The sequence below is a fragment of the Erpetoichthys calabaricus genome, chromosome 16 (genome assembly GCF_900747795.2).
Source record: "Erpetoichthys calabaricus chromosome 16, fErpCal1.3, whole genome shotgun sequence".
NCBI lineage: Eukaryota > Metazoa > Chordata > Cladistia > Polypteriformes > Polypteridae > Erpetoichthys > Erpetoichthys calabaricus.
The window spans coordinates 48,562,210-48,588,428 of NC_041409.2; the positions used below are offsets into that span (position 1 = coordinate 48,562,210).

The following is a 26,219-nucleotide window of genomic DNA, read 5'->3' on the forward strand; positions in this document are numbered from 1 at the left end:
TGTAAATGCCCCCCTTTTCCCATGAGAAAACGCATTTGCAGTTTTGGCATTGCAAGGCTGTGTTTATGTTTCATATGCTGCGTTTGATGTCATCAGGAAATAGGGATACTTTTCATACAGTATATTCTTGAATCTGTTTTATATCTACAGCTCGGAAAGCCATTGTAAAAAAAAGGTTCTTACCCCAAACGAGGCTTGATGATTTTAAGAGTGGCGTTTTTTTAATCTTTTACTGCTACCTGTTTGGCAAAACTGCCTCCGATAATTTCCTACTGAATGGTGCTACTCATTACGAGAGAGTGAGGTCTTTATAAGCACTATATTTTTACATCTTTTTTTCAACAGGCTCGGCGTAGCGGCAGAGTGACAATTTATATTCTTTTCCTTTAAAAGGCGAATGGACGCCTTCGCGATTGCCTCTCTGATACGCCCCCTTGCTCTACGTGTGCAGAGGAGTGGGGCTCCTGTTAAATGATGTAATCAGATCTGAACATATTCTCAATCTGATCACGTCGGGAGAGGCTTCGTCTCTTTTCTTCCTCTTTTTTTTCCACAGGTTTGTGTGAAACTGGATTGCGGTTTTGCAGAGGACCGACGAGAGAAAATAAGCAATGAACTGATTTTATTTTTTTTATTATTTGTCTCCTGAAGCGTCGTTTCTGTTTCTGGCAGTGCATGTCGAATGAGGTTTGATCGCGACATACTAGTCCGTCCTTGAACGGTTTCTATTTTCACAGCAATAGCTACTTTTTGATATCATCTACTTAATAAATCTGACAACTGCCCCCATAAAATGTAATGAAGTGGCTATTAAGAGAGGAGAGACCGAGCGGGAGGAGAGGACAAACGCTTCAGCACCCTGGCCAGTTACTCCTCTGCAGGTGAGAGGAGTGGAGCGCTTCAGCACCTACGAGACTCTGACTTGTGAACGAGTCTCATCCTTCAACTCGGGACGCGAAGTGACCTCAGATACAGATCGCCCGAGCGGAACCCAAGGAGATACCCTGGGAGGAGGGGGAGGGCGAGGGTGAGATACCTGATATCTATTTTAATCCTAGGATGAGATCAAGACAGCACCTGTCAAAGCCAGAGCAGAGGAAACACCTCGGGTCTCCTCGGCGCATCCACTGGAAATATACGTCAGTTCAGGTGAATTCCTTCACTCCGCGCTAGAAGCTGGCCATCCTAATGGAATCGGTTAGCACAGATAATACATATGGAATACTTTTCATAATGGTTAGTTGTTCTTTACCTAGACGTTCCCCAGCTAAGAGAGACCTTTCGGATCCGAGGATCTTTTATCGTTTTTAATGTTTCAGATGTCCTCTATTGAAGACACGCTTTCAGTACTCAATAAAGCCAAACATGACATCGGTTTGGATCTGGATGAATGCAGTCAATTATTTTTACACGTTTTGAATATATTTTCTTCAAGAAAAAAACTAAAAGACTATTACAAAGCCACCTGTCACCATATAGGTACTCCACTGTAACTTTTTGACAGTCTTCACCAATGTTTCATGGTCCTTAAAGTACATTTTTGGATTATTGGACCTATGATATTTAACATCTCTTCTGGTTTAGCAAAAATAAAGGATGTTAATCAATCAGAAGAACATCTCTGCTATCACAGGTTCTCCAAGTCTCACATTGTGAAAAGGAAGTGTGAAGTGACCATCTGAACACCACACCACAGCATCCGTCCAAATTTACTTGGAAAAATCGGTGAAGTTCTTGAAATCAACCACACAATTGTGCTATTGTGGCTTGTGGGTTAAGGAAACTCTCTTGTCAGTGCTTTGTGCATCTGGGGATTTTCTGCCATAGAAAAGCCACCCTGGAAGGTCATTCTGGGCTGCAGTGAAGCGTCATGGCCAATGAACCGGTCATTCTCAATGTTTATGACATGGTGAGTACGAGGCTGAAAACTTGACTGCCAACAAATGACGGGTATCTGCAGCATGGGAAGTGAGGGTTGAATTTTCTTTTCTTTTTCTTTTAAAATAATGTACATCTTCAAGAGACTTATTGTTCCACATTTATAAAAATTACTATTACACAGTCTTTTATTGTGTCAAATTTGTAAGTGGATTAGGAAGGAGAGCATGTGCTACAAACCTGATGACCGTCTGCACTTTAGTAGATGTCTTTACCAAACTACCACAGCAGACTATTCAGAGTTGAGAGATGTTCAAGGTGTAGGATTGGGAAGAGTGACTGTAGAGTCAAATAAAACCTTTAGCTCATCCAGCAGCATGCAGAGAAGGAAAAAAAGTGTTTTGATTTCTTTACAGATTCCACTTGCGTCAGATTTAGTCATGGAGTGCAGCGGCTGCAGATGACATCAATCGCATGATATTTATATGTCCCAGACCTATAGATAGATTTCTTCATTAACAGTTCTTCTGTGACTGATCTTGTTTCTCTTGACATGCATCTTTGGTAACGTAAAATATGCAAAATTATTGAAAATTCCTTTTCTTCATTTTCTAAAATAAATGCAGAAGCTTGGTAGGAGTGCCTGCTGCTTTTAATAAATAAATGTTGTTCTAAAGATAGAAATTTGCAGACAAATAATTGATTCAGAAAGTATTCAGATTCCTTCCCTTCATTAATACTTTATTGTGTTGGAGATTTAATTTTAAACGGATAAAGTTTCCACATTTACCCGCTAATCTGACCTCAATAACCCATGATGACAAAGTGAAAGCACGTTTGCAAGAAGGCTTGCAGATTTATTAAAAAATCAAAAGCTGAAATCTCTCATTAATGTTAAGTATTTCAGACCCTTAATGAAGCACCTTTCAGAAGCCCCTTGGGCAGCAAATCCGGCTTTGAGTCTTCTTGGGTTGCTTCTCTACAAGCTTTGCACAGCTGGATTTGGGCAGATCCTCTCAGGCTCCTTTAGGTTGGGTGGGAAGCCCCTGTAAACTGCCATCTCCATGCCTCTCCAAAGATGTCCTGTGGGGGTTGAAGTTTACAACAGACAGACTTGCCCTGAAGCCACCCTAGTGTTGCCTTGGCTGCACTGAAAGGTGAGGCGGGATGCAATCCGGATGAGGTTTTCTTCAAGGTCTACTCTGTTTTTGGCTGAATTCATGCTGTCCTTAATTATGACCAGTTTCTCTGTTCCTACCAACAACAACAACATTTATTTATATAGCACATTTTCATACAAATGATGTAGCTCAAAGTACCACTGAGAAGCACCCCCATAAGATGAAGCCACAGCCATCCTCCACTGTAGTGATGGTATTAAGCAGGTAATGAGTGGTTCCTGGTCTTCACCAGACATAGTGCTTGAAATTCTGCCCAAAAGAATTACATTTTTGTCTCATCAGACCTAAGAATCTTCCTCTCTTTCGTATGCCTTTTGCTCAAGAGTGGAATTCTACCATAAATGCCTGATCGTTGGGGGTGGGGGGGGGGGGGGGGGGGTGGGTGGGGGGGTGGGGGGGGTGCTGCTGAGATGGTTGTCCTTTTTTTCAATCTCAACAAAGAAATTCTGAGTGACTGTTGGGTTCCTGGTCACCTAGCTGACCAAAGTCCACCTTGCCTGGTTATCAGCTGGTCCGCATGGCCAACTCCAGAAAGAGTCCTGCTGGTTCCAAACGTCTTTCATTTCACGATGATTGAGGCCGCTGTGTTCCTGGGAACACTTGAAGCTTTAGAAATGGCTTAATCCCCTTGACCTGATCTGTGCCTCACCACAAGTTGATCGTAGAGGTCTACAGTGAGTTCCTTGGCTCTTGTTTTTTGTCTTGACCATGTGATGTGAACTTTCTACACACAGACTTGTGTGCTGTTGTAAATGATGTCCAGTTTAGTTTGTGACAGGAGGACTCCAATAAAGGTCTGGACACATCTCCAGAAAAGAGATGACCATAATCTGGAGGGCCACAGCAAAGGGTCTGATTACTTCCAGGAATGAGGGATTTCAGTTTTGGGGTAATTCCAGGTCAAATCCTCAGACTTTTTGTCAGAGATTTTAACAAAACTTGGCCTGCTGATTTGGTCGTATGAGTAACACACGGAACTGAAATTGCACATACCTTGGATCAATATTAAGGGAAATTTAAGCTAACAGAATTTGAATTTATTGGGGGGATTATGACTTTGACTGGCTATATCTCCCTAAATATGAGTTGCACAGAAATGGTTCTCATATTGTTTTAAAGTGAACTCTGCATTTAGAGTAAATACTACAGTACTAGGGTGTTGTGCCATGTTAGCCATTGTGAATGTAGTGAGAAGTTAAGAAAAATGACCCCTTTTGTTGGCTAACTAAAAAGATTACAAAGTGCAAGCTTTTGAGGCAACTCGGGCCCCTTCTTCAGCCAAGATGTTCTTCTGTTCAGGTTCAGTGTAGCATAGTTATGTCATTAGTGACACCTGGGCTTGCCTGACCATTTCATGTCAATATGACTGCAATAAACATGGCACATTGGTGATAATAAACCATGTGATGCCACCTAAAAATAATGATGGCCCTGCAATGACTCAAAAGCCAAGGGCAGACTTTTCTGGAGATGTTCATGACATTATAAGCAAACTTTAGTAAAAGACGGACCAATTTTTAAATAGAGGTTTTTTTGCTCTTCAGTTTTTAACATTATAATCACTCAGAACGTGATGTGGCGGACGCCTCCACGATGGAAGGACCAGGGGAGGAAACATGGCCAGAGCATTACCTCCCTTGAGGTTCTAGGTGGCAGCCCCCCCTGGGATGCAGCAGTGCCTCCGACTCCCACAGGGCTCCATGGGAGTTAGAGTTGGATACAGCCCTGTTGGGATCCAGGGGTGCTGCAGCTACTGCTGAGCCGGTATGGACGGTTCTTCTGCCAGACCCGGAAGTGCTGCCAGAAGTTGGTCATCAAGCACCAGGAGCACTTCCGGGTGCCGTATAAAAGGAGCCAGCAGACACTACTCTGGGAGGAGGGAGGTAAAACTTGCCTGGAGGAGTGGAGGAGAAAAGAGACAGAAGAAGAAGAAGAAGAAAAGAATTGTGTTGTGCTTAGCTGTGTTTTGGGACTGAGTTGAGCTTGTAGGAAACGGGGAAAGGCGTTTCTCATGAGAGAGAAAAATAAAACATGTGTTTGCATTTGTGCCTCCTGTATCTGTCTGTGTCGGGGTTCACTTCGCAATGGTAATTTTATCATTTTGGGGATAGCATAGTGTTTATGACAAATACAGAGCTGGAAAAATGACAGGAGAAGTGCTTCTGTGCAACTTATCTTCATATAGTCATAACCCACCATGGAATCACTTCAGAATTTGTTAGCTTAAATCTCCCTTAATATTGATGCAAGACACGTCAATTCCACGAGTTACTCATACGACCAAATCAGCAGGCCAAGGTTCAATAAATTCTGATGATGAGGTCCAGAAGTGCAATGACCTGACGTGACATTTTGATTTTGAGTAAACTTGGAAAGCTTTCTGAAAACGTATCTTCACTTTGTCATTGTGGGTGATTAAGTGCTGCTTGATTGGTGAAAAGGTCAAATGGACACGTTTTAAATGAAAACTACGACACAGTAAAGTGTGCAGAAGATCAAGGGGTCCGAGTACGTTCTAAATCCACTGTGTGTATCAAAAAAAAACAGTAAGTGATATCATGGGTTCCTATTCTCTTATCCAGCAGTGCTCTTTGAGTATGCGATTCTATCAAAGCTTTCCTACTTTAGGGACCCACACTTGCTTATCTTTTTCTCTGTTGTATGTAAGCTTTCAATATCTTTGCAAAAATTGTAACAGCATTTTAACTTAACTGCGGTGGGTTGGCACCCTGCCCAGGATTGGTTCCTGCCTTGTGCCCTGTGTTGGCTGGGATTGGCTACAGCAGACCCCCGTGACGCTGTGTTCGGATTCAGTGGGTTGGATAATGGATGGATGGATTTTAACTTAACTTAGCTGATGCTTTTATGCTTTCAGTCCCACGTTAGGACACTCTTTCTTTCTTTCTTTCTTTCTTTCTTTCTTTCTTTCTTTCTTTCTTTCTTTCTTTCTTTCTTTCTTTCTTTCTTTCTTTCTTTCTTTCTTTCTTTCTTTCTTTCTTTCTTTCACGGACTCTCCTTATTTGTTTGGATATTCATCCCTCATCTACAAAGACTATACTGTTATGATTCTGTTTTCCTTTAATATTCGATGGATTTATTTACTGTTTATTTCATGATCTTTGAATCTTTTGGAAGCTTTTGGAATATTAAGAAGGTTTATTTAATGCTTAAGGCAACTGTTAAAATTATTAACTTATTTACTATTATGCCGTGTCTGCATTTTATTATTTTTTTTGGGCACTGCAATTTTGGACTTAGTTTCCTGATGATCTGAGATTGGACAGAAACATAAACACATTTTTAGAGGAGTGGTACAGTAGTTAAGCCACTGGACTTCAACCCCTGAAGTTGTGGGTTCAAATCCCACTTTTGACACCAGTGACAACAAGTTGCTTCTCCTGCCTGCGCTCCAATTGGTTAAGCAGAAGAGCCATATCTCAAACTGCTCTGCATAAAGGTGCAGGCCTAATCATGAAGAAAGTCTTCTTGTATCTAGAATTTGTACAATTGCATTTGGACTTCATCTGTTTGTAGTGGTTTCGCTGTGAGGATAGGAAAGATTGACAGTTTTGAGCTTTGCCCATTTGTGACTCACAATCCCGATTTAAAAAATGAAATCGTTGCCTTTTCCTTCTTAAGGTGTTACACGTACAGGTCAAGTTAATTGAGTTGAGTGAGTGAGTGGTCCTCGTGCTGAACTAGAGTCGTGTCCTGGGTGGTTTCCTGTGCCCATTTCTGCTGTAGCCTCCTGAATTGGATTAAGAGGCTTGTGAATGTTATGTTATACTTTTATCCAGAACAGCTTATATACTGAAAGGGCCCTGTAGGTCCGGTGTCCTGGATTTGAGTCTGTTGTCCATATAATCATTACACTGACGTCCTGTAGCAGCGTGTATTATGTTCAGATTCTTGATGCTTGCCTACCTACTAGCACCTATATACAGTACGTATTGTGACAGGCGGCCACAGCCATTACCCGGCTGGGATGCCAGCAGGATGGAAGGACTGGTGGAGAGAGCAATCTACAAGACCCCAGGACACTGGAGGGCAGACCTCCTGGGCGGCTGTGGCACCATGGATTCCTGCAGGGCAAGCTGGGAGTTAGAGTTTGGCATGGCCTTGTTGGGTTCTGTCTGTCTGTCTGTCTTTCACCGCATCTGGGGGTGATTCCAGGTCTGATTAATAAGGCACCTGGAATAATAGTAATAAATTCGCTTGCCAATACCCGGGCCTGCGCTACGCACTAGTCACTTCGCGGATCTGCCTCGCGTATGGGGAAGCGGATGTACAATTTAAACAGATTGTTATTTTCATGGGAATTGTTACATATGCATAATAGACCTAACTATTTTACATTACAGCGAGTAATTAACCATAGTAAAAAACAGTAAAATGTAATAAATTGAAATAAAATTATGTTTCATGTTGCGTTAGGGGTATTTGTTGTGTTATATGTTTTCGTTCTGTTTGGCTTTGAATTAAACATGCAAATACTTTTTAAACTTACACTTTTACTGTAAAACCTCAGTAAAAACAATATTTGGAATTAACTTTTCATCAGTGTTGCATTGAATTTTGATTCCGTGTTTGGACTTGCATCGTGACAACACAATGTATAACTGCCAGTGAGAGAATATAATTTCTTTCTCTTTAATAAATAAACTGACTTTTTTGAATGTTTGGCTCTGAGATTTGTTAATTGTCTTTGCAAAAGCTGTTCTAACGGGAAACTGTTAACGTTTTAATGCAAATGGCATAGCAAGATGTTTTCTAATGTTATCCGCGGAAGATGTACGACATTACCTTTCTTATCATTTGTTAAAATTTTACATGTCAGAATTTTTCGACCAATTTTCAATACAACTAATCTTGTCCTATTGCATAGCCCATCACTCAGACATAAATTATGCAGTAACATTACGATACATCCTTCTTTCAATGGTAATTCGTTTGTTTGAAGACCGGACGTTGCTAACGGTTGTAGATATTCTTCGAGATATTGTAAGTTGTTTTTTTCATCTTCCGCACCATCACCACTAACTGTTTCAGCATAGTCTATTGATATGTATTTAGCCAATTTGCAGTGTTACCGATTGACAATTTTCACGTTAATTCTTTTGACTTCATTGTTTCTCAGTGCTAGGATTGTTCGTTTACTCATTTCTTCTTTTGATAACCCTTCGGTAAATTCTTCAATAAGATTTGGACATAATGCGTCTTCTTTAATTGGGAACTTAAAGTGAGGAAAACTTGAAAATTTATAAGAGCTGAGAACACAGAAACTGTGTCTGACAAAAGCATTCACACGAATGAGAGGTGAGAAGACTGTGGGCCATAAACCTGAAATAGTTCAGAGGAGGGCGGGACTTGAAAAGATCTCTTGGCAAAAGTCTCGTCTCGTCTCAAGATTTTCTTTTATAGTAGAGCGATTGTTTGTTTTTTGACTCTGGGAGGGGCTGGGCTCAGGCCCCTTTTAAGGCTTGTTTTGACTTGGTGCCATGCAGCTGATATGTGCAATTAGCCACACAATGTGGTTGTGAGTGAGTCGGCACACAGGGATCAGCATTGCACACTTGATTTGCACTGTTACTCCGTACCGGCACCTCCCTGTTTGGGCTTCAGAGTACCAGCGGACTGGCTCAGCCAGATAGCCTCTAACACAAGATGCCAGCGTTGCATACTCTTGGGCTGTGATTGTCACCTCCTAGTTTGCCTACACAGCGAGGGCCATGCCATGCTTAATTCAGCAATATAATGAATCTGTGCAGAACAGTGTTTTCATAATTATGGTCAGCTAATTATCCCCCTGCAGTGGGTTGGCACCCTGCCCGGGATTGTTTCCTGCCTTGTGCCCTGTGTTGGCTGGGATTGGCTCCAGCAGACCCCCGTGACCCTGTGTTCGGATTCAGCGGGTTGGAAAATGGATGGATGGATGGATAATTATACCCTGAAATGAATATACTGAAAGTTTGTTTTGTATTAAACACATGCACAGTGCAAATTTGTCTTGAGTACCTAAAGCATAGTGACATCATTCATCACTCTTAAATGATTCATGCACGTGCCAAACAGATCGGAGAGTGCTGTATAGCATGACGTGGAGTACACTTACTTGGTGCACATGCAAAATGTGACTGCTGTAACTCTGTAATGTCACGCTGGCCATGTGGGGAAAATAATGTTCCTGTAAGCCAGCCGCATGGCAGATTTTCAGGAGATAATTTGGCCAACAAAGAAAGTGAACTCTGTGAAAAACAAATTTTAATTTTTGCTCATCACACCTACTTAAGATATGCAAATCCTACATGACAGCATTCTCTTGATCTTCTTTTCATAGTGCCAGAGTAAGATGTTAGTGTTCAGCCAACACTAGCTTGTAATGGGACCCCCTGATTCCTATGGGGTGTTTCTCACACTCACCAACACCAACATGATGCTTTTTATAATGGACATCTGTGACCTTTACTGGTATAGTGTATACTACGTTTAGCGTGAAGAGTCATGGGATGATAGATCTTATTGGTTGATCCTTTCCTGCCAGAATGATTTATGGACTGTGACTGATGAAAGATGTAGCAGATTCACATTTGCTCAGATCTTTTTTTCCAGTATTAGACATACATGCCTATTATTGGGGGCTGCTGCAGTACTGTGATGAGCCCAATACATCACAGTTCCAGAGCCATTAGTCCGAACTCCATAAGATATGCATATTAGGTTAAACTGAGGCTCTGATTTGACCATATGTGTGTGAGGGTCACCTCTGATGGACCTCATCCAGGGTTGGCTCTGTGCAGTAACTATAATGTGGGTAGTGGCTCAAAAAACAGGGTGGTATGGAACAAGCTTGGTTACGTTGTGAAACCCAGACACAAATTAGCGCCTGCTTTTATTTATATGTTTTTACTTTCTCTGGAAACTTGGATGTAACATTAGGAGTATTATAATATTCACGACCTTATCAAAAATATTTGTTCAGGATTGCTGATCACTTGAGATTATTGGAAAAGACACTGCACCTCCTCTAATGTACATGTACCATATATACTCGCGTTTAAGTTCTCCCGTGTATAAGTTGGGGCTTGATTTTACCGTATAATTTCCGGTATTTTATAATGTCGGTCATATAAGTCGAATGCGTAACACTCACACTATTGGTCCAAGAGATTATGATATGCTAACGCCCACCTGGGAGAATAACCACGGAGCACACAGCCTATTTTTCTATGTATTGTGCCTACGTGACCACACGGTAATACCTGAACTATTCCGAAGTGATGTTTGCAATGATTTGTGTTTTTTGTATCTCACACCCTCATACACCTTTATCGTAAGAGCATCCCTTATCTACGATGGAGCGTTCAATCAGAAGGAAATATGAAGCTGGTTTTAAATTAAAAGTCATTGAAGTTGCGAAAGAGAAAGTGGAGAAACTGGTGCGAGATTGGAGGAGGCAAGAAGATGTAAAAAAAAAAAAAAAAATTAAGTGTCGTATTTTTGAATGGGTGTATAAGTCGGGGTCTGATTTTATGATTGATTTTTCAGGTTTCAAGACCCAACTTTTACGTGAATATATATGGTACTTTATTTATCTATTTAACAAGATGGAAGAGCAAATAAAGGAATTTCCAGGCTAATTACATGTACTGCTAAACGAAATGCCAAATGGACCTTAACAGCAAGAGTTCACATTATAGCACATCATTGTAACTTAAATGTTATGAATAAACACTTTCATTTTATGCTGCAGGATTAATGAACTTAAATGCCATATTAACACAATGTTATGAAATACCATCTATCTATCTATCTATCTATCTATCTATCTATCTATCTATCTATCTATCTATCTATCTATCTATCTATCTATCTATCTATCTATCTATCTATCTATCTATCTATCTATCTATCTATCTATCTATCTATCTATCTATCTATCTATCTATCCATTGTATAATTCTATAGAATAAACATTATTTTCTAGTGCCACACCTGCTTTGTATCATAGTTTAAGATGTGCATTATTTCAGAACATTATACAATTATTCCACTTCTTCTTCTTATTCTTTCAGCTGCTCCCGTTAGGAATTGTCACAGCAGATCATCTTTTTCCATATCTTCCTGTTGTCTTCATCATGTTCTGTTACACCCATCACCTGCATTTCCTCTCTCACCACATCCAAAAACCTTCTCTTAGGCCTTCCTCTTTTTCTCTTCCCTGGCAGCTCTATCCTTAGCATCCTTCTCACAATATACCCTGCATCTCTCCTCTGCACATGTCCAAACCAATGTAATCTCACCTCTCTAGCTTTGTCTCCCAACCGTTCCACCTGAGCTGACCCTCTAATGTACTCATTTCTAATTCTGTCCATCCTCGTCACACACAATGCAAATCTTAACATCTTTAACTCTGCCACCTCCAGCTCTGACTCCTATCTTTCTGGTCAGTGCCACCGTGTCCAACCCATATAACATAGCTGGTCTCACTACCGTCCTGTAGACCTTCCCTTTCACTCTTGCTGATACCCGTCTGTCACAAATTACTCCTGTCACTCTTCTCCACCCATTCCACCCTGCCTGCACTCTCTTTTACACCTCTCTTCCACAATCCCCATTACTCTGTACTGTTGATCCCAAGTATTTAAACTCATTCACCTCCACCAACTCTACTCCCTGCATCCTCATCATTCCACTGACCTCCCTCTCATTCACACACATGTATTCTGTCTTGTATTATACAATTATTCCACTATGTCATGTAATTTTCAAACCCGCTTAATCCAGACTAGAGACTTGGTTTGGGGGGATTTAGAGCCTATTCCAGCTAGTGTAGGGTGCCAGTCCATCACAGGGTGAACACACACCAAACACACACTAGAGCCAATTTAGCATCGCAAACTCACCCAATCTACATGTCTTTGGACAGTGGGAGGAAACTGGAACACCTGGCGCAAAACCACACAGTCACAAGGAAAACATGCAAACTTCTACGCAGGGAGGATCCAGGATCTTAATGCAAGGCAGCAGCTCTGCCACTGTGACTGTGCCATTATGCTACTGTGAAATTTAGCAAATATGTCTCCTATTTTATGTACTGCTTTATGTGGAGCTATCATTAATGAAAAGAAAATACATACTAAGAAACAGCACACATTGTAATGACTGGAAGTCCCAAGACAGCGCAAGTTACAAAAGCATTTCCGAAAATGTTCACAAGAGAAGGAAATCCCATCAAAAACCCTGGCTAGATACAAAAAGGGCTACATAGTCTTTTTCAAATAAAAAAGTTTATTTTCACAAACTGTGTGGAGACACAAGAGAAAACTCTTTGGGAGCAGAAAAGGAAAATGGAGTTGCCTGTAACACAAAACAAATACGCCTCAATACAGATATCAATAGCAAAGTCAAAACACAGAGCAGAAGGTCAAAAAAAAAAAGACTCTAGAAATGTATAATAAAATACAAAGTGCGGTGAAAGTTACACAAACTCACTAATTCCTGAGCACATTCACAATGAACCACTAGGATCTTTGAAAGACCCTCCTGAATTCTGGGGCGGAAGGCATTACCTGGCAGAGTTTGGCAGTTTGCCTTGCCTCTTGGGGGACAAAACACCCAACATAGCCCAATATTAGATACAGATATAGAACACTTGACAAATGTTGCAAAAAAAAAAACAAAAAACAAAATAAATAAAAAATATACAACAAAAACTACAAAATAAGCATTTGGAACCCCGGATGAGACATGACACACATCACCTTCATCTATACTTTACTGCTTAATACTATGAACAAGTACTTTTAGAATCTTGTCAGTTGCCTACCCCAGTTTTTGCATCTCACCCTCTCCTCAATTAAACCAACAATGCCCACATAACTCAATATAACGGAAAGCTGTGCACAATATGAAATGCCTGTTTTCTTGTCTACAAGCCAAAAAAATAAAACAACAAAAGATGTTGTGTCTTCATCCTTGATATTCCTATAGAAGCAACAATAAAATTGTATTGTGTAGACTGTGATTATGCCAGAATTGTAGAAAACACAAATTATGACAAAGTGAGCTGTCGAGGTGCTTACGTTCTTAGCAAACACCTGTGTAAGTTCTCTGAAGTTGCCCTTATTGACAGGATCTTCATTGACATCATGTCTGCTGGTTGCTAACTCCTGGCAGCTAAGCAGTGATATTGTACTTGTTGGAGACCTGAGAGCAGTCCTGTTCATCCTCTCCATTTCATTGTGCTTTGCCAGTTGAAGTTGAAACAAATCACCAGGACCAGATAATATTTACCCTCGAGTTCTTGAGGAGGCTAGTGAGTACAGATATAAACCCTTGACACATATTTTTAGGAAGTCACTGCCCACTGGGGAGATCCCAAAAGACTGGAAAATGGCAAATACCATCCCATTATATACAAAGGGTGACAGGGCAGATCCAAGCAACTATAGGTCAGTAAGCTTAACATGCATCACAGGAAAATTAATGGAAGGAATTATTAAGGATAAGATTGAGCAACACCTGGCAAGGACAGGAGTTATTCTGAACAGTCAGCATGGGTTCAGAAGAGGGAGGTTGTGTTTTACTAACATGCTGGAATTCTATGAGGAGGCAACAAAAGGAATATGATCAAAGTGGAGCAGATGATATTATTAATCTTGACTTTCAGAAAGCATTTGATAAGGTGCCACATGAGAGGTTGGGCATCAAACTAAAAGAAGTGGGAGTTCAGGGTGATGTTTTTAGATGGGTGCAGAATTGGCTCAGACACAGGAAGCAGAGGGTCATGGTGAGAGGAACCTCATCAGAACTGGCCGATGTTAAGAGTGGTGCTCCACAGGGGTCAGTGCTAGGGCCGTTGCTATTTTTAATGTATATAAATGATTTAGATAGGAATATAAGTAACAAGCTGGTTAAGTTTGCAGATGATACCAAGATAGCTGGATTAGCAGATAATTTGGAATCCATTATATCATTGCAGAAGGACTTGGATAGCAGACAAGCTTGGGCAGATTTGTGGCAGATGAAATTTAATGTCAGTAAATGTAAAGAATTACACATAAAAATGAATACACAATGGGCGGTCAGAAAGTCGAGAGTCCACTTTATGAGAAAGATTTAGGAGTCATAGTTGACTCTAAGCTATCAATTTCCAGACAGTGTTCACAGGCCATTAAGAAGGTTAACAGAATGTCAGGTTATATAGCGCCTTGATGTGTGGCGTACAAGTCCAATGAGGTTCTACTCAAACTTTATAACACACTGGTGAGGCCTCATCTTGAGTACTGTGTGCAGTTTTTGTCTCCATATTACAATAAGGACATAGCAGCACAAGAAAAAGTCCAGAGAAGAGCGATTAGGCTGATTCCAGGGCTACAGGGGATGAATTATGAGGAAATATTAAAAGAGCTGAGCCTATACAGTTTAAGCAAAAGAACACAGGGGCACAGTTGGAAACTTGTGAAGGGTAAATTTCACACAAATATTAGAAAGTTTTTCTTTACACAAAGAACGATAGACACTTGGAATAAGCTACCAAATAGTGTGGTAGACAGTAAGACATTGGGGACTTTCAAGACTTGACGATGTTTTTTTGGAAGAAATAAGTGGATAAGAGTGACAAGCTTTGTTGGGCTGAATGGCCTGTTCTCATCTAGACTGTTCTAATATTCTAAAGTCTCGATATGTGCCACTGTCAATACTGCCAGGTATTGTGCACATGCACTTAAATCAGGAATCATTAACCCTTGTTATGAATGCAACCCTTTATAAGAATTACTTATGAGCACTTTGAAACCACTGCAGTTTGTTTTTTTTATCTAGGGTCTCCTGACTCACCGGTACAAGAAAACCCACACATGTGATTTACCATTTGACTTATGTTGAGGTCTACTTATGCAAGATGTTGAGCTTTTTGGCCATCTAGACCTGAAAACCCCTAGGTCCTAATAATCAATCCATCCATTTTCTAACCTGCTTGTCTAATAGCCTCCCACATCATAAATTCTGAACTGTCTGACTGAGGTTGTTTGTATAATTGAGCTCTGTGATGGACAAGCACTCCATCCAGCATCAATTCCTAATGCCGAGTGGGTTGGTTCAATGTTACCCCAGTACCCACCCTTAACAGGGTAAAGTGGGCATGAGAATATCATGCTTCTTTAAAATGTGGCAGTCGTCTCTGTCCCACACCCAGGAGATGGATGGACCTATTGACTTCTATTCATTTGTACAAATTTAAGTTACTGGAGTACGTTGTGAAGGGTAAAGTTTTTAATCATACTTGGTACATAAGATGCTACATTAAACTTTCCCACTTACCCTAAGTATTTGCTTAGCTATATTTTAAAACTTGTATGGAATGCACTTTCTTTGTTGAAATATGCACATTTTTTTTTTGTAAATGATTAAAATAATGGAAAAGTGTATTGCTGCTCTAAGACACATAATGTAATAGTTCAATTTTGAATGATAATAAAAAGAAAATGCTTTGAATGTCAAGGAAGTAAACAATAATTTTACAATCATTTTACACTTTAAATCAATTTCTGATGTGCAAAAGGCAGACTGTAAAATACTCATTACAAATGATGTTAACTAAGCAATGCGCCATAGTGCGTAATGAATCTGGAGAAATTTCAAAGTAAGTTTAAAGAGGAAGAATGCATCGCAATTGGCTACCTAAAATACCACATATTCCCAGCCATGTAAGAATGACTGACAGATATAACACCCCCCTCCAAAGAGCCCAGTTTGCAGTTGTCTCATTTTTTGTGTCTAAAGTTGGAGGGTGGAGGGAGGATGGAGTTTCGTCTAAAATGGACACCATACATATGGATTAGGAAAGAGTATCCTACCTATATTTAATAAGGCCTGTTACTTATCATTGTTATTTCCTCATATACGATGCATAGGGAAAGTATTGGGGTGGCGCAGTGGTAGCGCTGCTGCCTCGCAGTTAGGAGACCCGGGTTCGCTCCCTGGGTCCTCCCTGCGTGGAGTTTGCATGTTCTCCCCATGTTTGCGTGGGTTTCCTCCCACTGTCCAAAGACATGCAGGTTAGGTGGATTGGTGATTCTAAATTGGCCCTAGTGTGTGCTTGGTGTGTGGGTGTGTTTGTGTGTGTCCTGCGGTGGGCTGGCACCCTGCCCGGCATTGGTTCCTGCCTTCTCCCGTGACCCTGTGTTCGGATTCAGCGGGTTGGAAAATGGATGGATGGATGGCAAAGTATTGTAATTGTCCAAAAATTCAATGTCAAGATTTTAATAAATCTCAATGTTTCAGACCTCCTTGACTTTCTCGTATATGAAGTAAAAGGGAAAGTATTGGAATCCTCCAAAAATTCTATTTTGAAATTTGGATGAATCTCCATGTTTTAGACCTCCCTGAGTCCGAAAATATCATTTTTGGAATTATGTCTGTGTGTGTGAGTGTGTACATGACATCAAGGGGGCCAGAAGCGGAAAGGTCTTCCTCTATAGGTTCATACACGGAAGTGACGTCACCATGGCCAGTTGGAATTTCCCATGAATGGTCTGCAGGGAAGCGAGAAAAAAAATCAGTGCACTCTGCTACATCCCGGTCAGATTCGGAATTGCCCTCATTCAAGCCTTTTAGCTGACTCCCATGCACACGTGTGTGACAATAACTTAATAATTTCTAGTTTATTTTGTGTGTGTGTGTGTGTGTGTGTGTGTATATGATATATACAGGGGTGGGCAAAATTGTCAAGATGCGAAAACCCACAGTTATTTGTAATATTGGTATTTATTTATTAATTCTTGTATTATTTATTTGTGTTATATGTCTTCTTCTTATTATTATTATTAACATTTACTTTAGTGTAGCAAACATAACCTGCATGTTTTTTTCCATACGAACAACTATAAGCCTACTTTATATATATTGTATATATTATCGCTTCTTGGCTACTGAGATGCACACAAAAGACAGGCAGGGTAGGACTGAGCAAATAGATATTTTTATTTTGGCACTTGGAAGAGCAGCACTCAAGCATTATTCAGTTTCAGAGCATCATCTAAACACCCAGCAACAACTCCCTGGTTGTCTTCATTACTCCAGCTCCTTTTCTTGAGTTTTAAAGAATCAGTAGGTGTCTTCCTTGAGAAGATCGAGCTATAGAAAGAGTGACAGAGAGAAAGAGACCCAGTAGGGGTCAGACGCAGTCTTCTCAGGACAGAGAGAGAACAGTACAACAGGTGAATGAACTGACTTCAAAGACTGTAGTAACATGAGATAAGTGCTTTATGTGGTAGGGAGGCAGCTGATCCTGCATTTGGCAATCTGAGGGTGTGTTTCTTTTGCATTAGAATGCTGTATAAAGAAAATGTTTTTCCCATGGCTTAACCTGCTTCAGGGACTAAGGTGCAGTGCATATGGTCTATCTCTCTCTATATATAAAATCCAACATCTGCCTGTCTGTTCACTCGCTTTTCACAAGAGAACTACTTAAACGATTTAGATTGTTTTATTTTCTATTATTTGCTTGAATATTCTGGTTGATTTTCGACTTCTCTCATCGCGCTAAGTATCATAGTTCACTTTCAGTACCGATTTATTCACATGAATCCAAGAGACAGGCTGCAGCCCGAGGGAAGGGGTGTGTGGCCCTCCTCATTCACACACCAACCTCGGGGTGTACCTTACATCCTCTTAGCTAGTGAACGAGAGAACTATTTAATGGATTTAGATCAGGTATTTTTGTATAATTTGCTTGAACATTCCTGGTTGATTTTGCAACTTCTCTTATTGCGCTAAGAATCATAGTTCGCTTGCAGGATATATTTGCAGTAGTCTGTGACAGAGGCTGCGGCCCGAAGGGAGGGGGAAGCGCAATGCCAGGAGTGGGGAGCCGAGCCCGTTTCACTACTACACGGGCAAAGCTGCGGGAGATGGCTAGTATATATATATATATATATATATATATATATATATATATATATATATATATATATATATATATATATATATATATATGAATGAAAGAATACACCTTGATACAAGAAAAAGGTTGGGGGCAGCCTCCCATATACTTGGAATAAGGCTGCAAAATAGGTAATTCGAAGCAAGGTTGTTTACAGATTTGAGTCCAAAACAGAACTGACTAACAGAAGGTAGATGGCGGGTTTTAAAGTCAGTCAGGGGAAGTGATATCATCTGGCCCAGAGCCTGGAAATGGAAATGGCGTCATTGGGTCCAGGCAGAATTTTCCAAGTTTGGTCATGCAGGGATGAAAGAGAAAGGATTGTTGCACTCTGCAACTCCATGGCCTAGTGTGGAATTACAGTAATCCCTCCTCCATCGCGGGGGTTGCGTTCCAGAGTCACCCGCGAAATAAGAAAATCCGCGAAGTAGAAACCATATGTTTATATGGTTATTTTTATATTGTCATGCTTGGGTCACAGATTTGCGTAGAAACACAGGAGGTTGTAGAGAGACAGGAACGTTATTCAAACACTGCAAACAAACATTTGTCTCTTTTTCAAAAGTTTAAACTGTGCTCCATGACAAGACAGAGATGACAGTTCTGTCTCACAATTAAAAGAATGCAAACATATCTTCCTCTTCAAAGGAGTGCGTGTCAGGAGCAGAGCATGTCAGAGAGATAGAGAAAAGCAAACAAATCAAGAGGGCTGTTTGGCTTTTAAGTATGCAAAGCACCGCGGCACAAAGCTGTTGAAGGCGGCAGCTCACACCCCCTCCGTCAGGAGCAGAGAAAGAGAGAGAGAGAGAAAAACAAACAACCGAAAATCAATACGTGCCCTTCGTGCTTTAAATATGCGAAGCACCATGCAGCATGTCGCTTCACGAAGCAGCTGCACAGAAGGTAGCAACGTGAAGATAATCTTTCAGCATTTTTAGACGAGCGTCTGTATCGTCTAGATGTGCGAACAGCCCCCCTGCTCAATCCCCCTACGTCAGGATCAGAGAAAGTCAGCGCAAGAGAGAGAGAAAAGTACGTTGGGTAGCTTCTCAGCCATCTGCCAATAGCGTCCCTTGTATGAAATCAACTGGGCAAACCAATTGAGGAAGCATGTACCAGAAATTAAAAGACCCATTGTCCGCAGAAATCCGCGAACCAGCAAAAAATCCGCGATATATATTTAGATATGCTTACATATAAAATCCACGATAGAGTGAAGCCGCGAAAGGTGAAGCGCGATACAGCGAGGGATTACTGTACCTTCTTTGGAGCCCTTTAGCTGCCTCCCATGCACACGTTTGTGAAAATATTTATGTAGATATAGAGAGAGAGATTGGCGGCACGGTGGCGCACTGGGTAGCGCTGCTGTCTCGCAGTTGGGAGATCTGGGGACCTGGGTTCGATTCCTGGGTCCTCCCTGCGTGGAGTTTGCATGTTCTCCCCATGTCTGCGTGGGTTTCCTCCGGGCGCTCCGGTTTTCCTCTCACAGTCCAAAGACATGCAGGTTAGGTGGACTGGCGATTCTAAATTGGCCCTAGTGTGTGCTTGGTGTGTGGGTGTGTTTGTGTGCGTCCTGCGGTGGGTTGGCACCCTGCCCGGGATTGTTTCCTGCCTTGTGCCCTGTGTTGGCTGGGATTGGCTCCAGCGGACCCCCGTGACCCTGTGTTCGGATTCATCGGGTTGGAAAATGGATGGATGGATTGAGAGAGAGATAGAGTTATATATATACAGTATATATATATATATATATATATATATATATAGACATAATTATTTATTTATTTAATATGATTCTTATGACATAATTCATATGACATTGTCTTGTTTTATTATGCAATGCATGACAAAACATTTAAGATGCATAATTAAAAGGAGATGTTAGGTTAGAGAATCACAGGTGAACGAGAATCACGTGACTTGTTCGTGGGTTATAACTCGTTCAAGAATCAAATCAATGACAATCATGCAAGTGGTTCTCAGGTTCACAAATCAAATGAATGAGAATCGTCCAACTGATTACCAGGTAATGATTTATTTAAGAATCACATGAATAAGAATTGGCCAACTGGTTCTCAGGTAATGATTGAGTTTGAACGCAAAAGAATCAAATAATGATATATGCACAGTACAGTCAGTGAGCAATAAAAAGAGTATGTGATAAGTAAAGTTGAAACCAATTTATTGTTAGAAATTCGAATATTTATAGAAGGTTCAGTTTTGTGTGACTAATATTGAATGTTCAAAGGAAACTAAATTCATTTGTTTAATATTGTATATACATTCAGTTTAAAACAATTTCAATAAGGAATTGTATTAAATAAAACAACACATTCTAATAAAATGTGTTGTGACATAGTGTATTGTACTTGTATGATGAATATTAGCATCATTAGTGACTGTTTTTGTTCGCCGATATTGATATAGTCTGAACACAAAAGAATTCTAAGTGCAGCCAGTTAATACTCGCAGTTCTTGCAGTTGAGTTTTAAATGTCTATTAGCATCAGTGAAGCGAAAGTTGCTGATGACATCATGCTGGACATGGGTGTGCTTTACCACTCCTGTTGAGCTCCACTGTATCGGTTGTGCTCACAAATCAATTTGTACGATTCATTAAAAAGAGTTGTTCATAAAGAACTATTCGTTTGCAAGTTGCCCATCAGTACCCAGAGCTGGGATAGGCGCAGGCCCTAATGACCCTGAACCGTATTGAGCCGGATGCTTATTGTTTATTGTTCAGATGCACAGTTTTTAATACCAGATTGAGAGGGCACTTCAGCAAGTCCATGTAATTGACTGCTCAATCCCTGGCAGTATTTTTTCTGCAGGCCATGCTGTTTAAAGTAAACATGGAGATACCAGCAGATTGTGTGTATAACACAGAGACAGAATGGACAAAAACTGATGCATAAAAAGCATATCAGACAAATAAGAGCAGGGCAAATGATATGGCTGATGAATCAATGAAAACAGCTGTTAAAGGGGCAAATTTTGAAAAAAACCGACTGGAGAAAAGAGAATTTTTTTAGTCTAAACAGTAAGAGAATGATCAAGAAGCACAAGAAGGGAATTCAGAATGTAAGGAAAAATAAATTAAAAAAAGAAAGAACAATCATACATTTTGAGTTTTTATTTTCCTGTAACAAGGACAGGGATATGCCAGTATCTACAAGTGATGTTGCAAAAATAAGTAATGATTTTTGAATATCACGATTACCATCAAAATTTTGAAAAGCTTATAAATTGGCTGGACTGGACAGCATTTACTCAGAAGTGCTTAAAGAATCTCTTGATAATATATTGTGACGAAGTTAAAGGCCTGTAAGAGAGGTTAGAGGTAGGACTGCTATTGTTTGTGTTTTATTAATGCAGGCAATTGGCTGGTAGAAGACAGTGTGCCTCAGTTTGTATGAGACAATCTAGCAGACAGGGAGCGACACGTGCTGTAGAGAGACAGGGGGATCAGTCACAAGGGCAGAAGGGGTCCTGAATGATCAGTGAGGGACCCATGGGCAGTACAACATAGGTAAGCCACGGCAAGGGGATCTTGTACCTCATTTATTATTGAAGGGAACTGGAGGTACGCTAGCATCTTGAAGTGGCTGTGGGAAAGGGAAACTAAGGTAAAGAGTTCCTCTGAACCTGTAAGGTGACAGAAAAACACCCAGGAAAGAATGTTAAAGGACAGGTTAGACATGGGCTACAGTGGATTCAGAGGGTATGAAAACTGCTTTACTTTGTTCGCATTTTGTTATGTTGTGGTAAAATCATGAAGATTCATTCTCAATACCCCAGAATGACAAAGGAAAACAGGATTGGAGGAAGTTTGCTGACTTACTAAAAATAAACACATTGGTACAAATATTCTGACCATTTTGTCTGAGAGTTGAAATTTGCCTGAGATCATCATTGAATGTTTCTTCACCTTATTGGGAGTTCATCTGTGGCCAACTGAATTGACCGCACAGGTTTAGGTAAGGCTCACACCTGTCTATTTGAGGTCCTACAGTTGACAAAATCCAAGCCATGAGGTCAGAGGAATTGGCTGTAGGGCTTAGACACGTGGTTTTGCTGAGGCATAGATCTGGGGGGGCTACAGACACATTTCTACACCATTGAAGGTTCCAAAGAGCACAGTCTCCTATGGAAGAAGTTTGAAACAAAGTTGGCCTCTCAGCCAAACTGAGCAATCAGGTGAGAATGTCAGGAAGAACCTAATGGTCATGTTGGCTGAGCTTGAGCGAACCTGTGTGGAGTTGGTAGATACTTCCAGGAGGACAACCATCACTACAAGACTCCACAATTCTGGACTTTATGACAGAGTGGCCAGACGAGAGACTCTGCTCAGTAAAAGACACATGGAAGCATAACTGACATTTGCAAAAATGTACCTAAAGGAATCCGACTGATGGTCAGATGAACCTGCTTGCTTTGTTGTGTTTCTTTGTATTTTGAATTCTTTAACTACAAAGCATTGCAGGATCAGAAGTTTTCACTCTTTCCTTCTCCTCTATTCTAGACATTTAAACATTTTGCAGTTTTTATGCCTTAACCCCATTTTTGGGCCTGTGCAGGCCAGAAGCCTGCCATTTGAACTTGGGTCTACACTGTGTAGGGTTTGGCCTATGCAGTGGAACCACACCTGTATAAGAGAGCAGGTATGGCCTTTTGTGAATTTTGAGGCCTGAATTCATTTTCTGAGCTTAGTGTGTGGTGGGATCACAACAGCTGTGGAGGTCATTCTGATAGTGTTCTCTTCCCGGACACAATTCCTGGGATTGCCCCAGAATCAAACAGGGTAAAGTAGATATATTGAGTAACTAGGGGGCTTAGCCCCCTGCTCGCTTCGCTTGCCAACCCTCAGCCTGTGCTACGCATCAGCCACTTCGCATCTGTGACGCTTGCGTATGTGGATTTCACTTTCATCAAACAACATATTTTTTAATTCTCGTGGATACGCATCTTCATTGGGAAGAAGCACTACTTTTACCTGATGGCAACACAAATTAGATGATCTACAAGTCTCCGACTTAAAGTTTAAATCTGAACAATATATTCGATCTCTTTTTCTTGTTCCGTTATTTCACAGAGTAATAATTTCTGTCTGTTTGCGCTAATGCGATCTTTACTATTATTTTATTGAGACTTTCGAATTTTAGTACTTTCATTATTTGTAACCTGCTCTGCATGCGTATCGCGCCAACGTTTTTGAATTCTTTACGACATTCTACTTTGTCATTTACTCTTTGTCTTTTATTTCTGGCCCCGGGTGTGGCTAAATCTCTTAGCACAAAGTCTCGTCTCGCGGGACTTGAAAGTATCTCTCTGAAAAAGTCACATCTCATCCTAGGCTAAAAAGTCTTGTCTTGTCCCAGGATTTTTTTTAATATGATAGAGAGATATAGTGTGTCTAAAAGGTGCATTTTGTTTAAAAAAAATGTATTGAAATGGAAATAAAAAGCCATGTTGTGCTGAATTGCTAATTCTTGTGGAAGTGGGGGCTAGGTAGCCTGGTGTATGTGTATTAGCAACAGTAATACTTCTTTAGTGCTGTATGCCAGTTCCATTCCTTTGGTCAGAAATAGTGATGAATGATGAATTTGGCTGAAATTGAATTTGCAGAAACTGTCTGGCTTTGAAAAATAAAATGGGTGTTTTGCCACAAGCAAAACTTGTGAAATTGCCAGATGTATTTTCATCTCATTGGCCTCCTTTTTTCCAGTGTGCAAAAGCATGGCATAACGTGTTCTAGCTCAAAGTGTAGAAAGGGAATGAACACTTACCTGCAAGCACTTCAGAGGTGTGTCCCAGCTGCTAAAATCCAATGTTAAGCCATTGGAAGGATCCTGTCTTGGATTAGCTTACGGAGTTGGGGAAAGTGAGCACAGATGGTGTGACCTCTGACCGCAAATGAATGGTGTGAGGAAGACCCAGCAGCGTGAATGTGAAGGCAGGCAGCGCGTGAAGCTCATGGATCACAAGGAAGTGGAAGGTTGGGGTTGCATTGAAGGACAGCTGAAGGAGGACACAACGGTTTTGGCTGCAGAATGTCCCATGGGGATCAATATACATTGCTTTTATCCCCAAAAAACTTTAAAAAACCCCAAAGCCTCATTTTAGTGAGTTTTGCACTTTGCAATTACAGGAATGTATGTGAAATCCATTTTAGGAGCAATTTTACAAAACTGTTTATGAAACGAAACTCTGTTGTTTTGCTCATCACTAATCTGAAACAAACTGTCAGGCAGAAGTACTAACCACTGTGTCACTTCGTCTTTGACTCCAGGAATCGGTTTAGCTTAATACAGTGACCTGTACAGTCAACAGATCAAAGTTTAATTGAGCACGTTCTGTATAAGATAAGATGGTGAGATTCACGGCCTGTTAATGTGAAATAACTAACTGGAGTTGACAAAGGGCAACATTCTAGTGTTGCACTTTGACAACCTCATTTTCATTTTATTTCCTTTTAATTCCGGCTGCTTCAGAAGCAATGGAAGAACAATTCTCAATCAATTTAGGTGTATTTTAAAAAGTGGCTAATAATTGAATTTATACAGCAGGCAACTGATAAGGAATCTCAGGAGTTATTAAATTAATTTGACAATACAATAAAAGGCTGATTTGCAATGTCATTCTACAATGTAAACATTGCTGGGAACAGCACTTGACCAGCTGCACCAGAGAGTAAATTCCTGGACTGAAACAAATGGTGCAGCAAGTAGGGTTGCTCTGTGGAGACTGGTAGACCAAAACAGAGGGCAGCAGAGGGCTGACAGAAGGAGCCAGCTTGATGTTGTATGCACAAAAGCCTTCCTCCTCCATCTACAGAGTGGAATGGGCTTTCTCCTTTGGCTGTCTGCAATGCAAATGCTTCATAACATCTTTTGTAATCCGAAAATGGGCAGCAGTTGCCCAATAATTCCACAGACGGAATTCCTGGACTGAAATATTTTTAGGGCTTTTGTTGGTTGATACAAGATCGATTAACCTTCCTCAAGCTGAATGTTAACTGACAACGAAATAGCCTATTCAATAAACTTGGACAGTCAAGAAGAAAGATTCAATGCCAAAGGTTCCACAAATCTCAAGAATCTCGTTATTTGGGAATTTGTCCTGCCAACAAACAAGAGAAGTTCGCCAGAGGTAGCACATCACATGTGAAACTGAACTTTCACAATGTTGTTGGGGGGGAGAAAAAGAGAGCACATGGGTCAGTACGACTAACTTGCAGACAGCACGTTGTTCATATTGAGTTATACTGTATTGTCATGCTTGTCCCACTGTCATTTCGACAGCTTTTGAACAGGTTAAGATGGCTTTGTGCCACAGGAGGATACCCAAATCAGAAACAATTCACAATGCTTACGCAGTATTGCAAATGACTGAAAACATAGAATTGCAATGTGAATAGCAGCTCTTTTCAGGGTGAAATAGCTAACATAGAGAGAGTTTAGTGTGGATTTGCTCTAAATGCTGGGGACATTCTGTACACAAGCAGAGACACCATTCCAGAGCTTCGTGGCCCTAAAGTTAAATGCTCTACCTGTCATAGCAGTATTTTATTTTTTTCTTGAAACCATTAAAAGACCAGAATCTTGATATTTAAACTTGAGAACAATTTTGTCGAGAACAGGCCGTTCAGACAACACATTCACCATTCATATTCACCTACTGTATATTGTTCACAATAACACTGAGCCAAGATTTGAAGGTCCCTAATCTCCTATTGTCTAATACACTCCCATACCTAGAAGGATTTCCTGTACTCATCTTTTGTTTCTATGACTAGAGTCTTCTGCCTTTTTTTTACTTGATTTCTTCCATGGAAGCAAATGTTCTTCACTTCAGTCTCAATTTTCATTTTGGGAATAAAGAGAAGCTGCAGGAAGTGAGAACTGGTGATTATTGGGGTGTATGAAACAGGAACTGTGTTGTTTTTGATTAAAAATTCTTTGACAGTGAATGTGGTGTGAGGAGGTACACTGTCATTGTGCAAAAGCCAGTTTTAGGTGCACCACATCTCAATACATTTCTTCCTGATACTTTCCCATCGATACCTATGGAATTTTTAGTTTATATATATATATGTTTATTATATATTTATATATATAATATTATGAAGAAATAAAGAGACAAATAAACCGATTAAGGGTTAGGAACACTTGCCCATATAATGTCGGTGGTCCAAGCAGTTATTTGGGATTGAAACTGTGG

General features: G+C 40.5%; 1 protein-coding gene across 1 annotated transcript in view; it reads left to right on the forward strand.

The window, feature by feature from the left end:
- Window positions 1-464: 464 nt before the first annotated feature.
- The window catches only part of LOC114666473 (deubiquitinase DESI2), a 135,549-nt gene continuing 109,794 nt past the window's right edge, over window positions 465-26,219 (forward strand). The window contains exon 1 of the mRNA XM_028821364.2: window positions 465-1,909. Within this exon, the coding sequence (XP_028677197.1) occupies window positions 1,871-1,909 (39 nt within the window). The 5' untranslated portion in view covers window positions 465-1,870. The remainder of the gene's footprint in view (window positions 1,910-26,219) is intronic.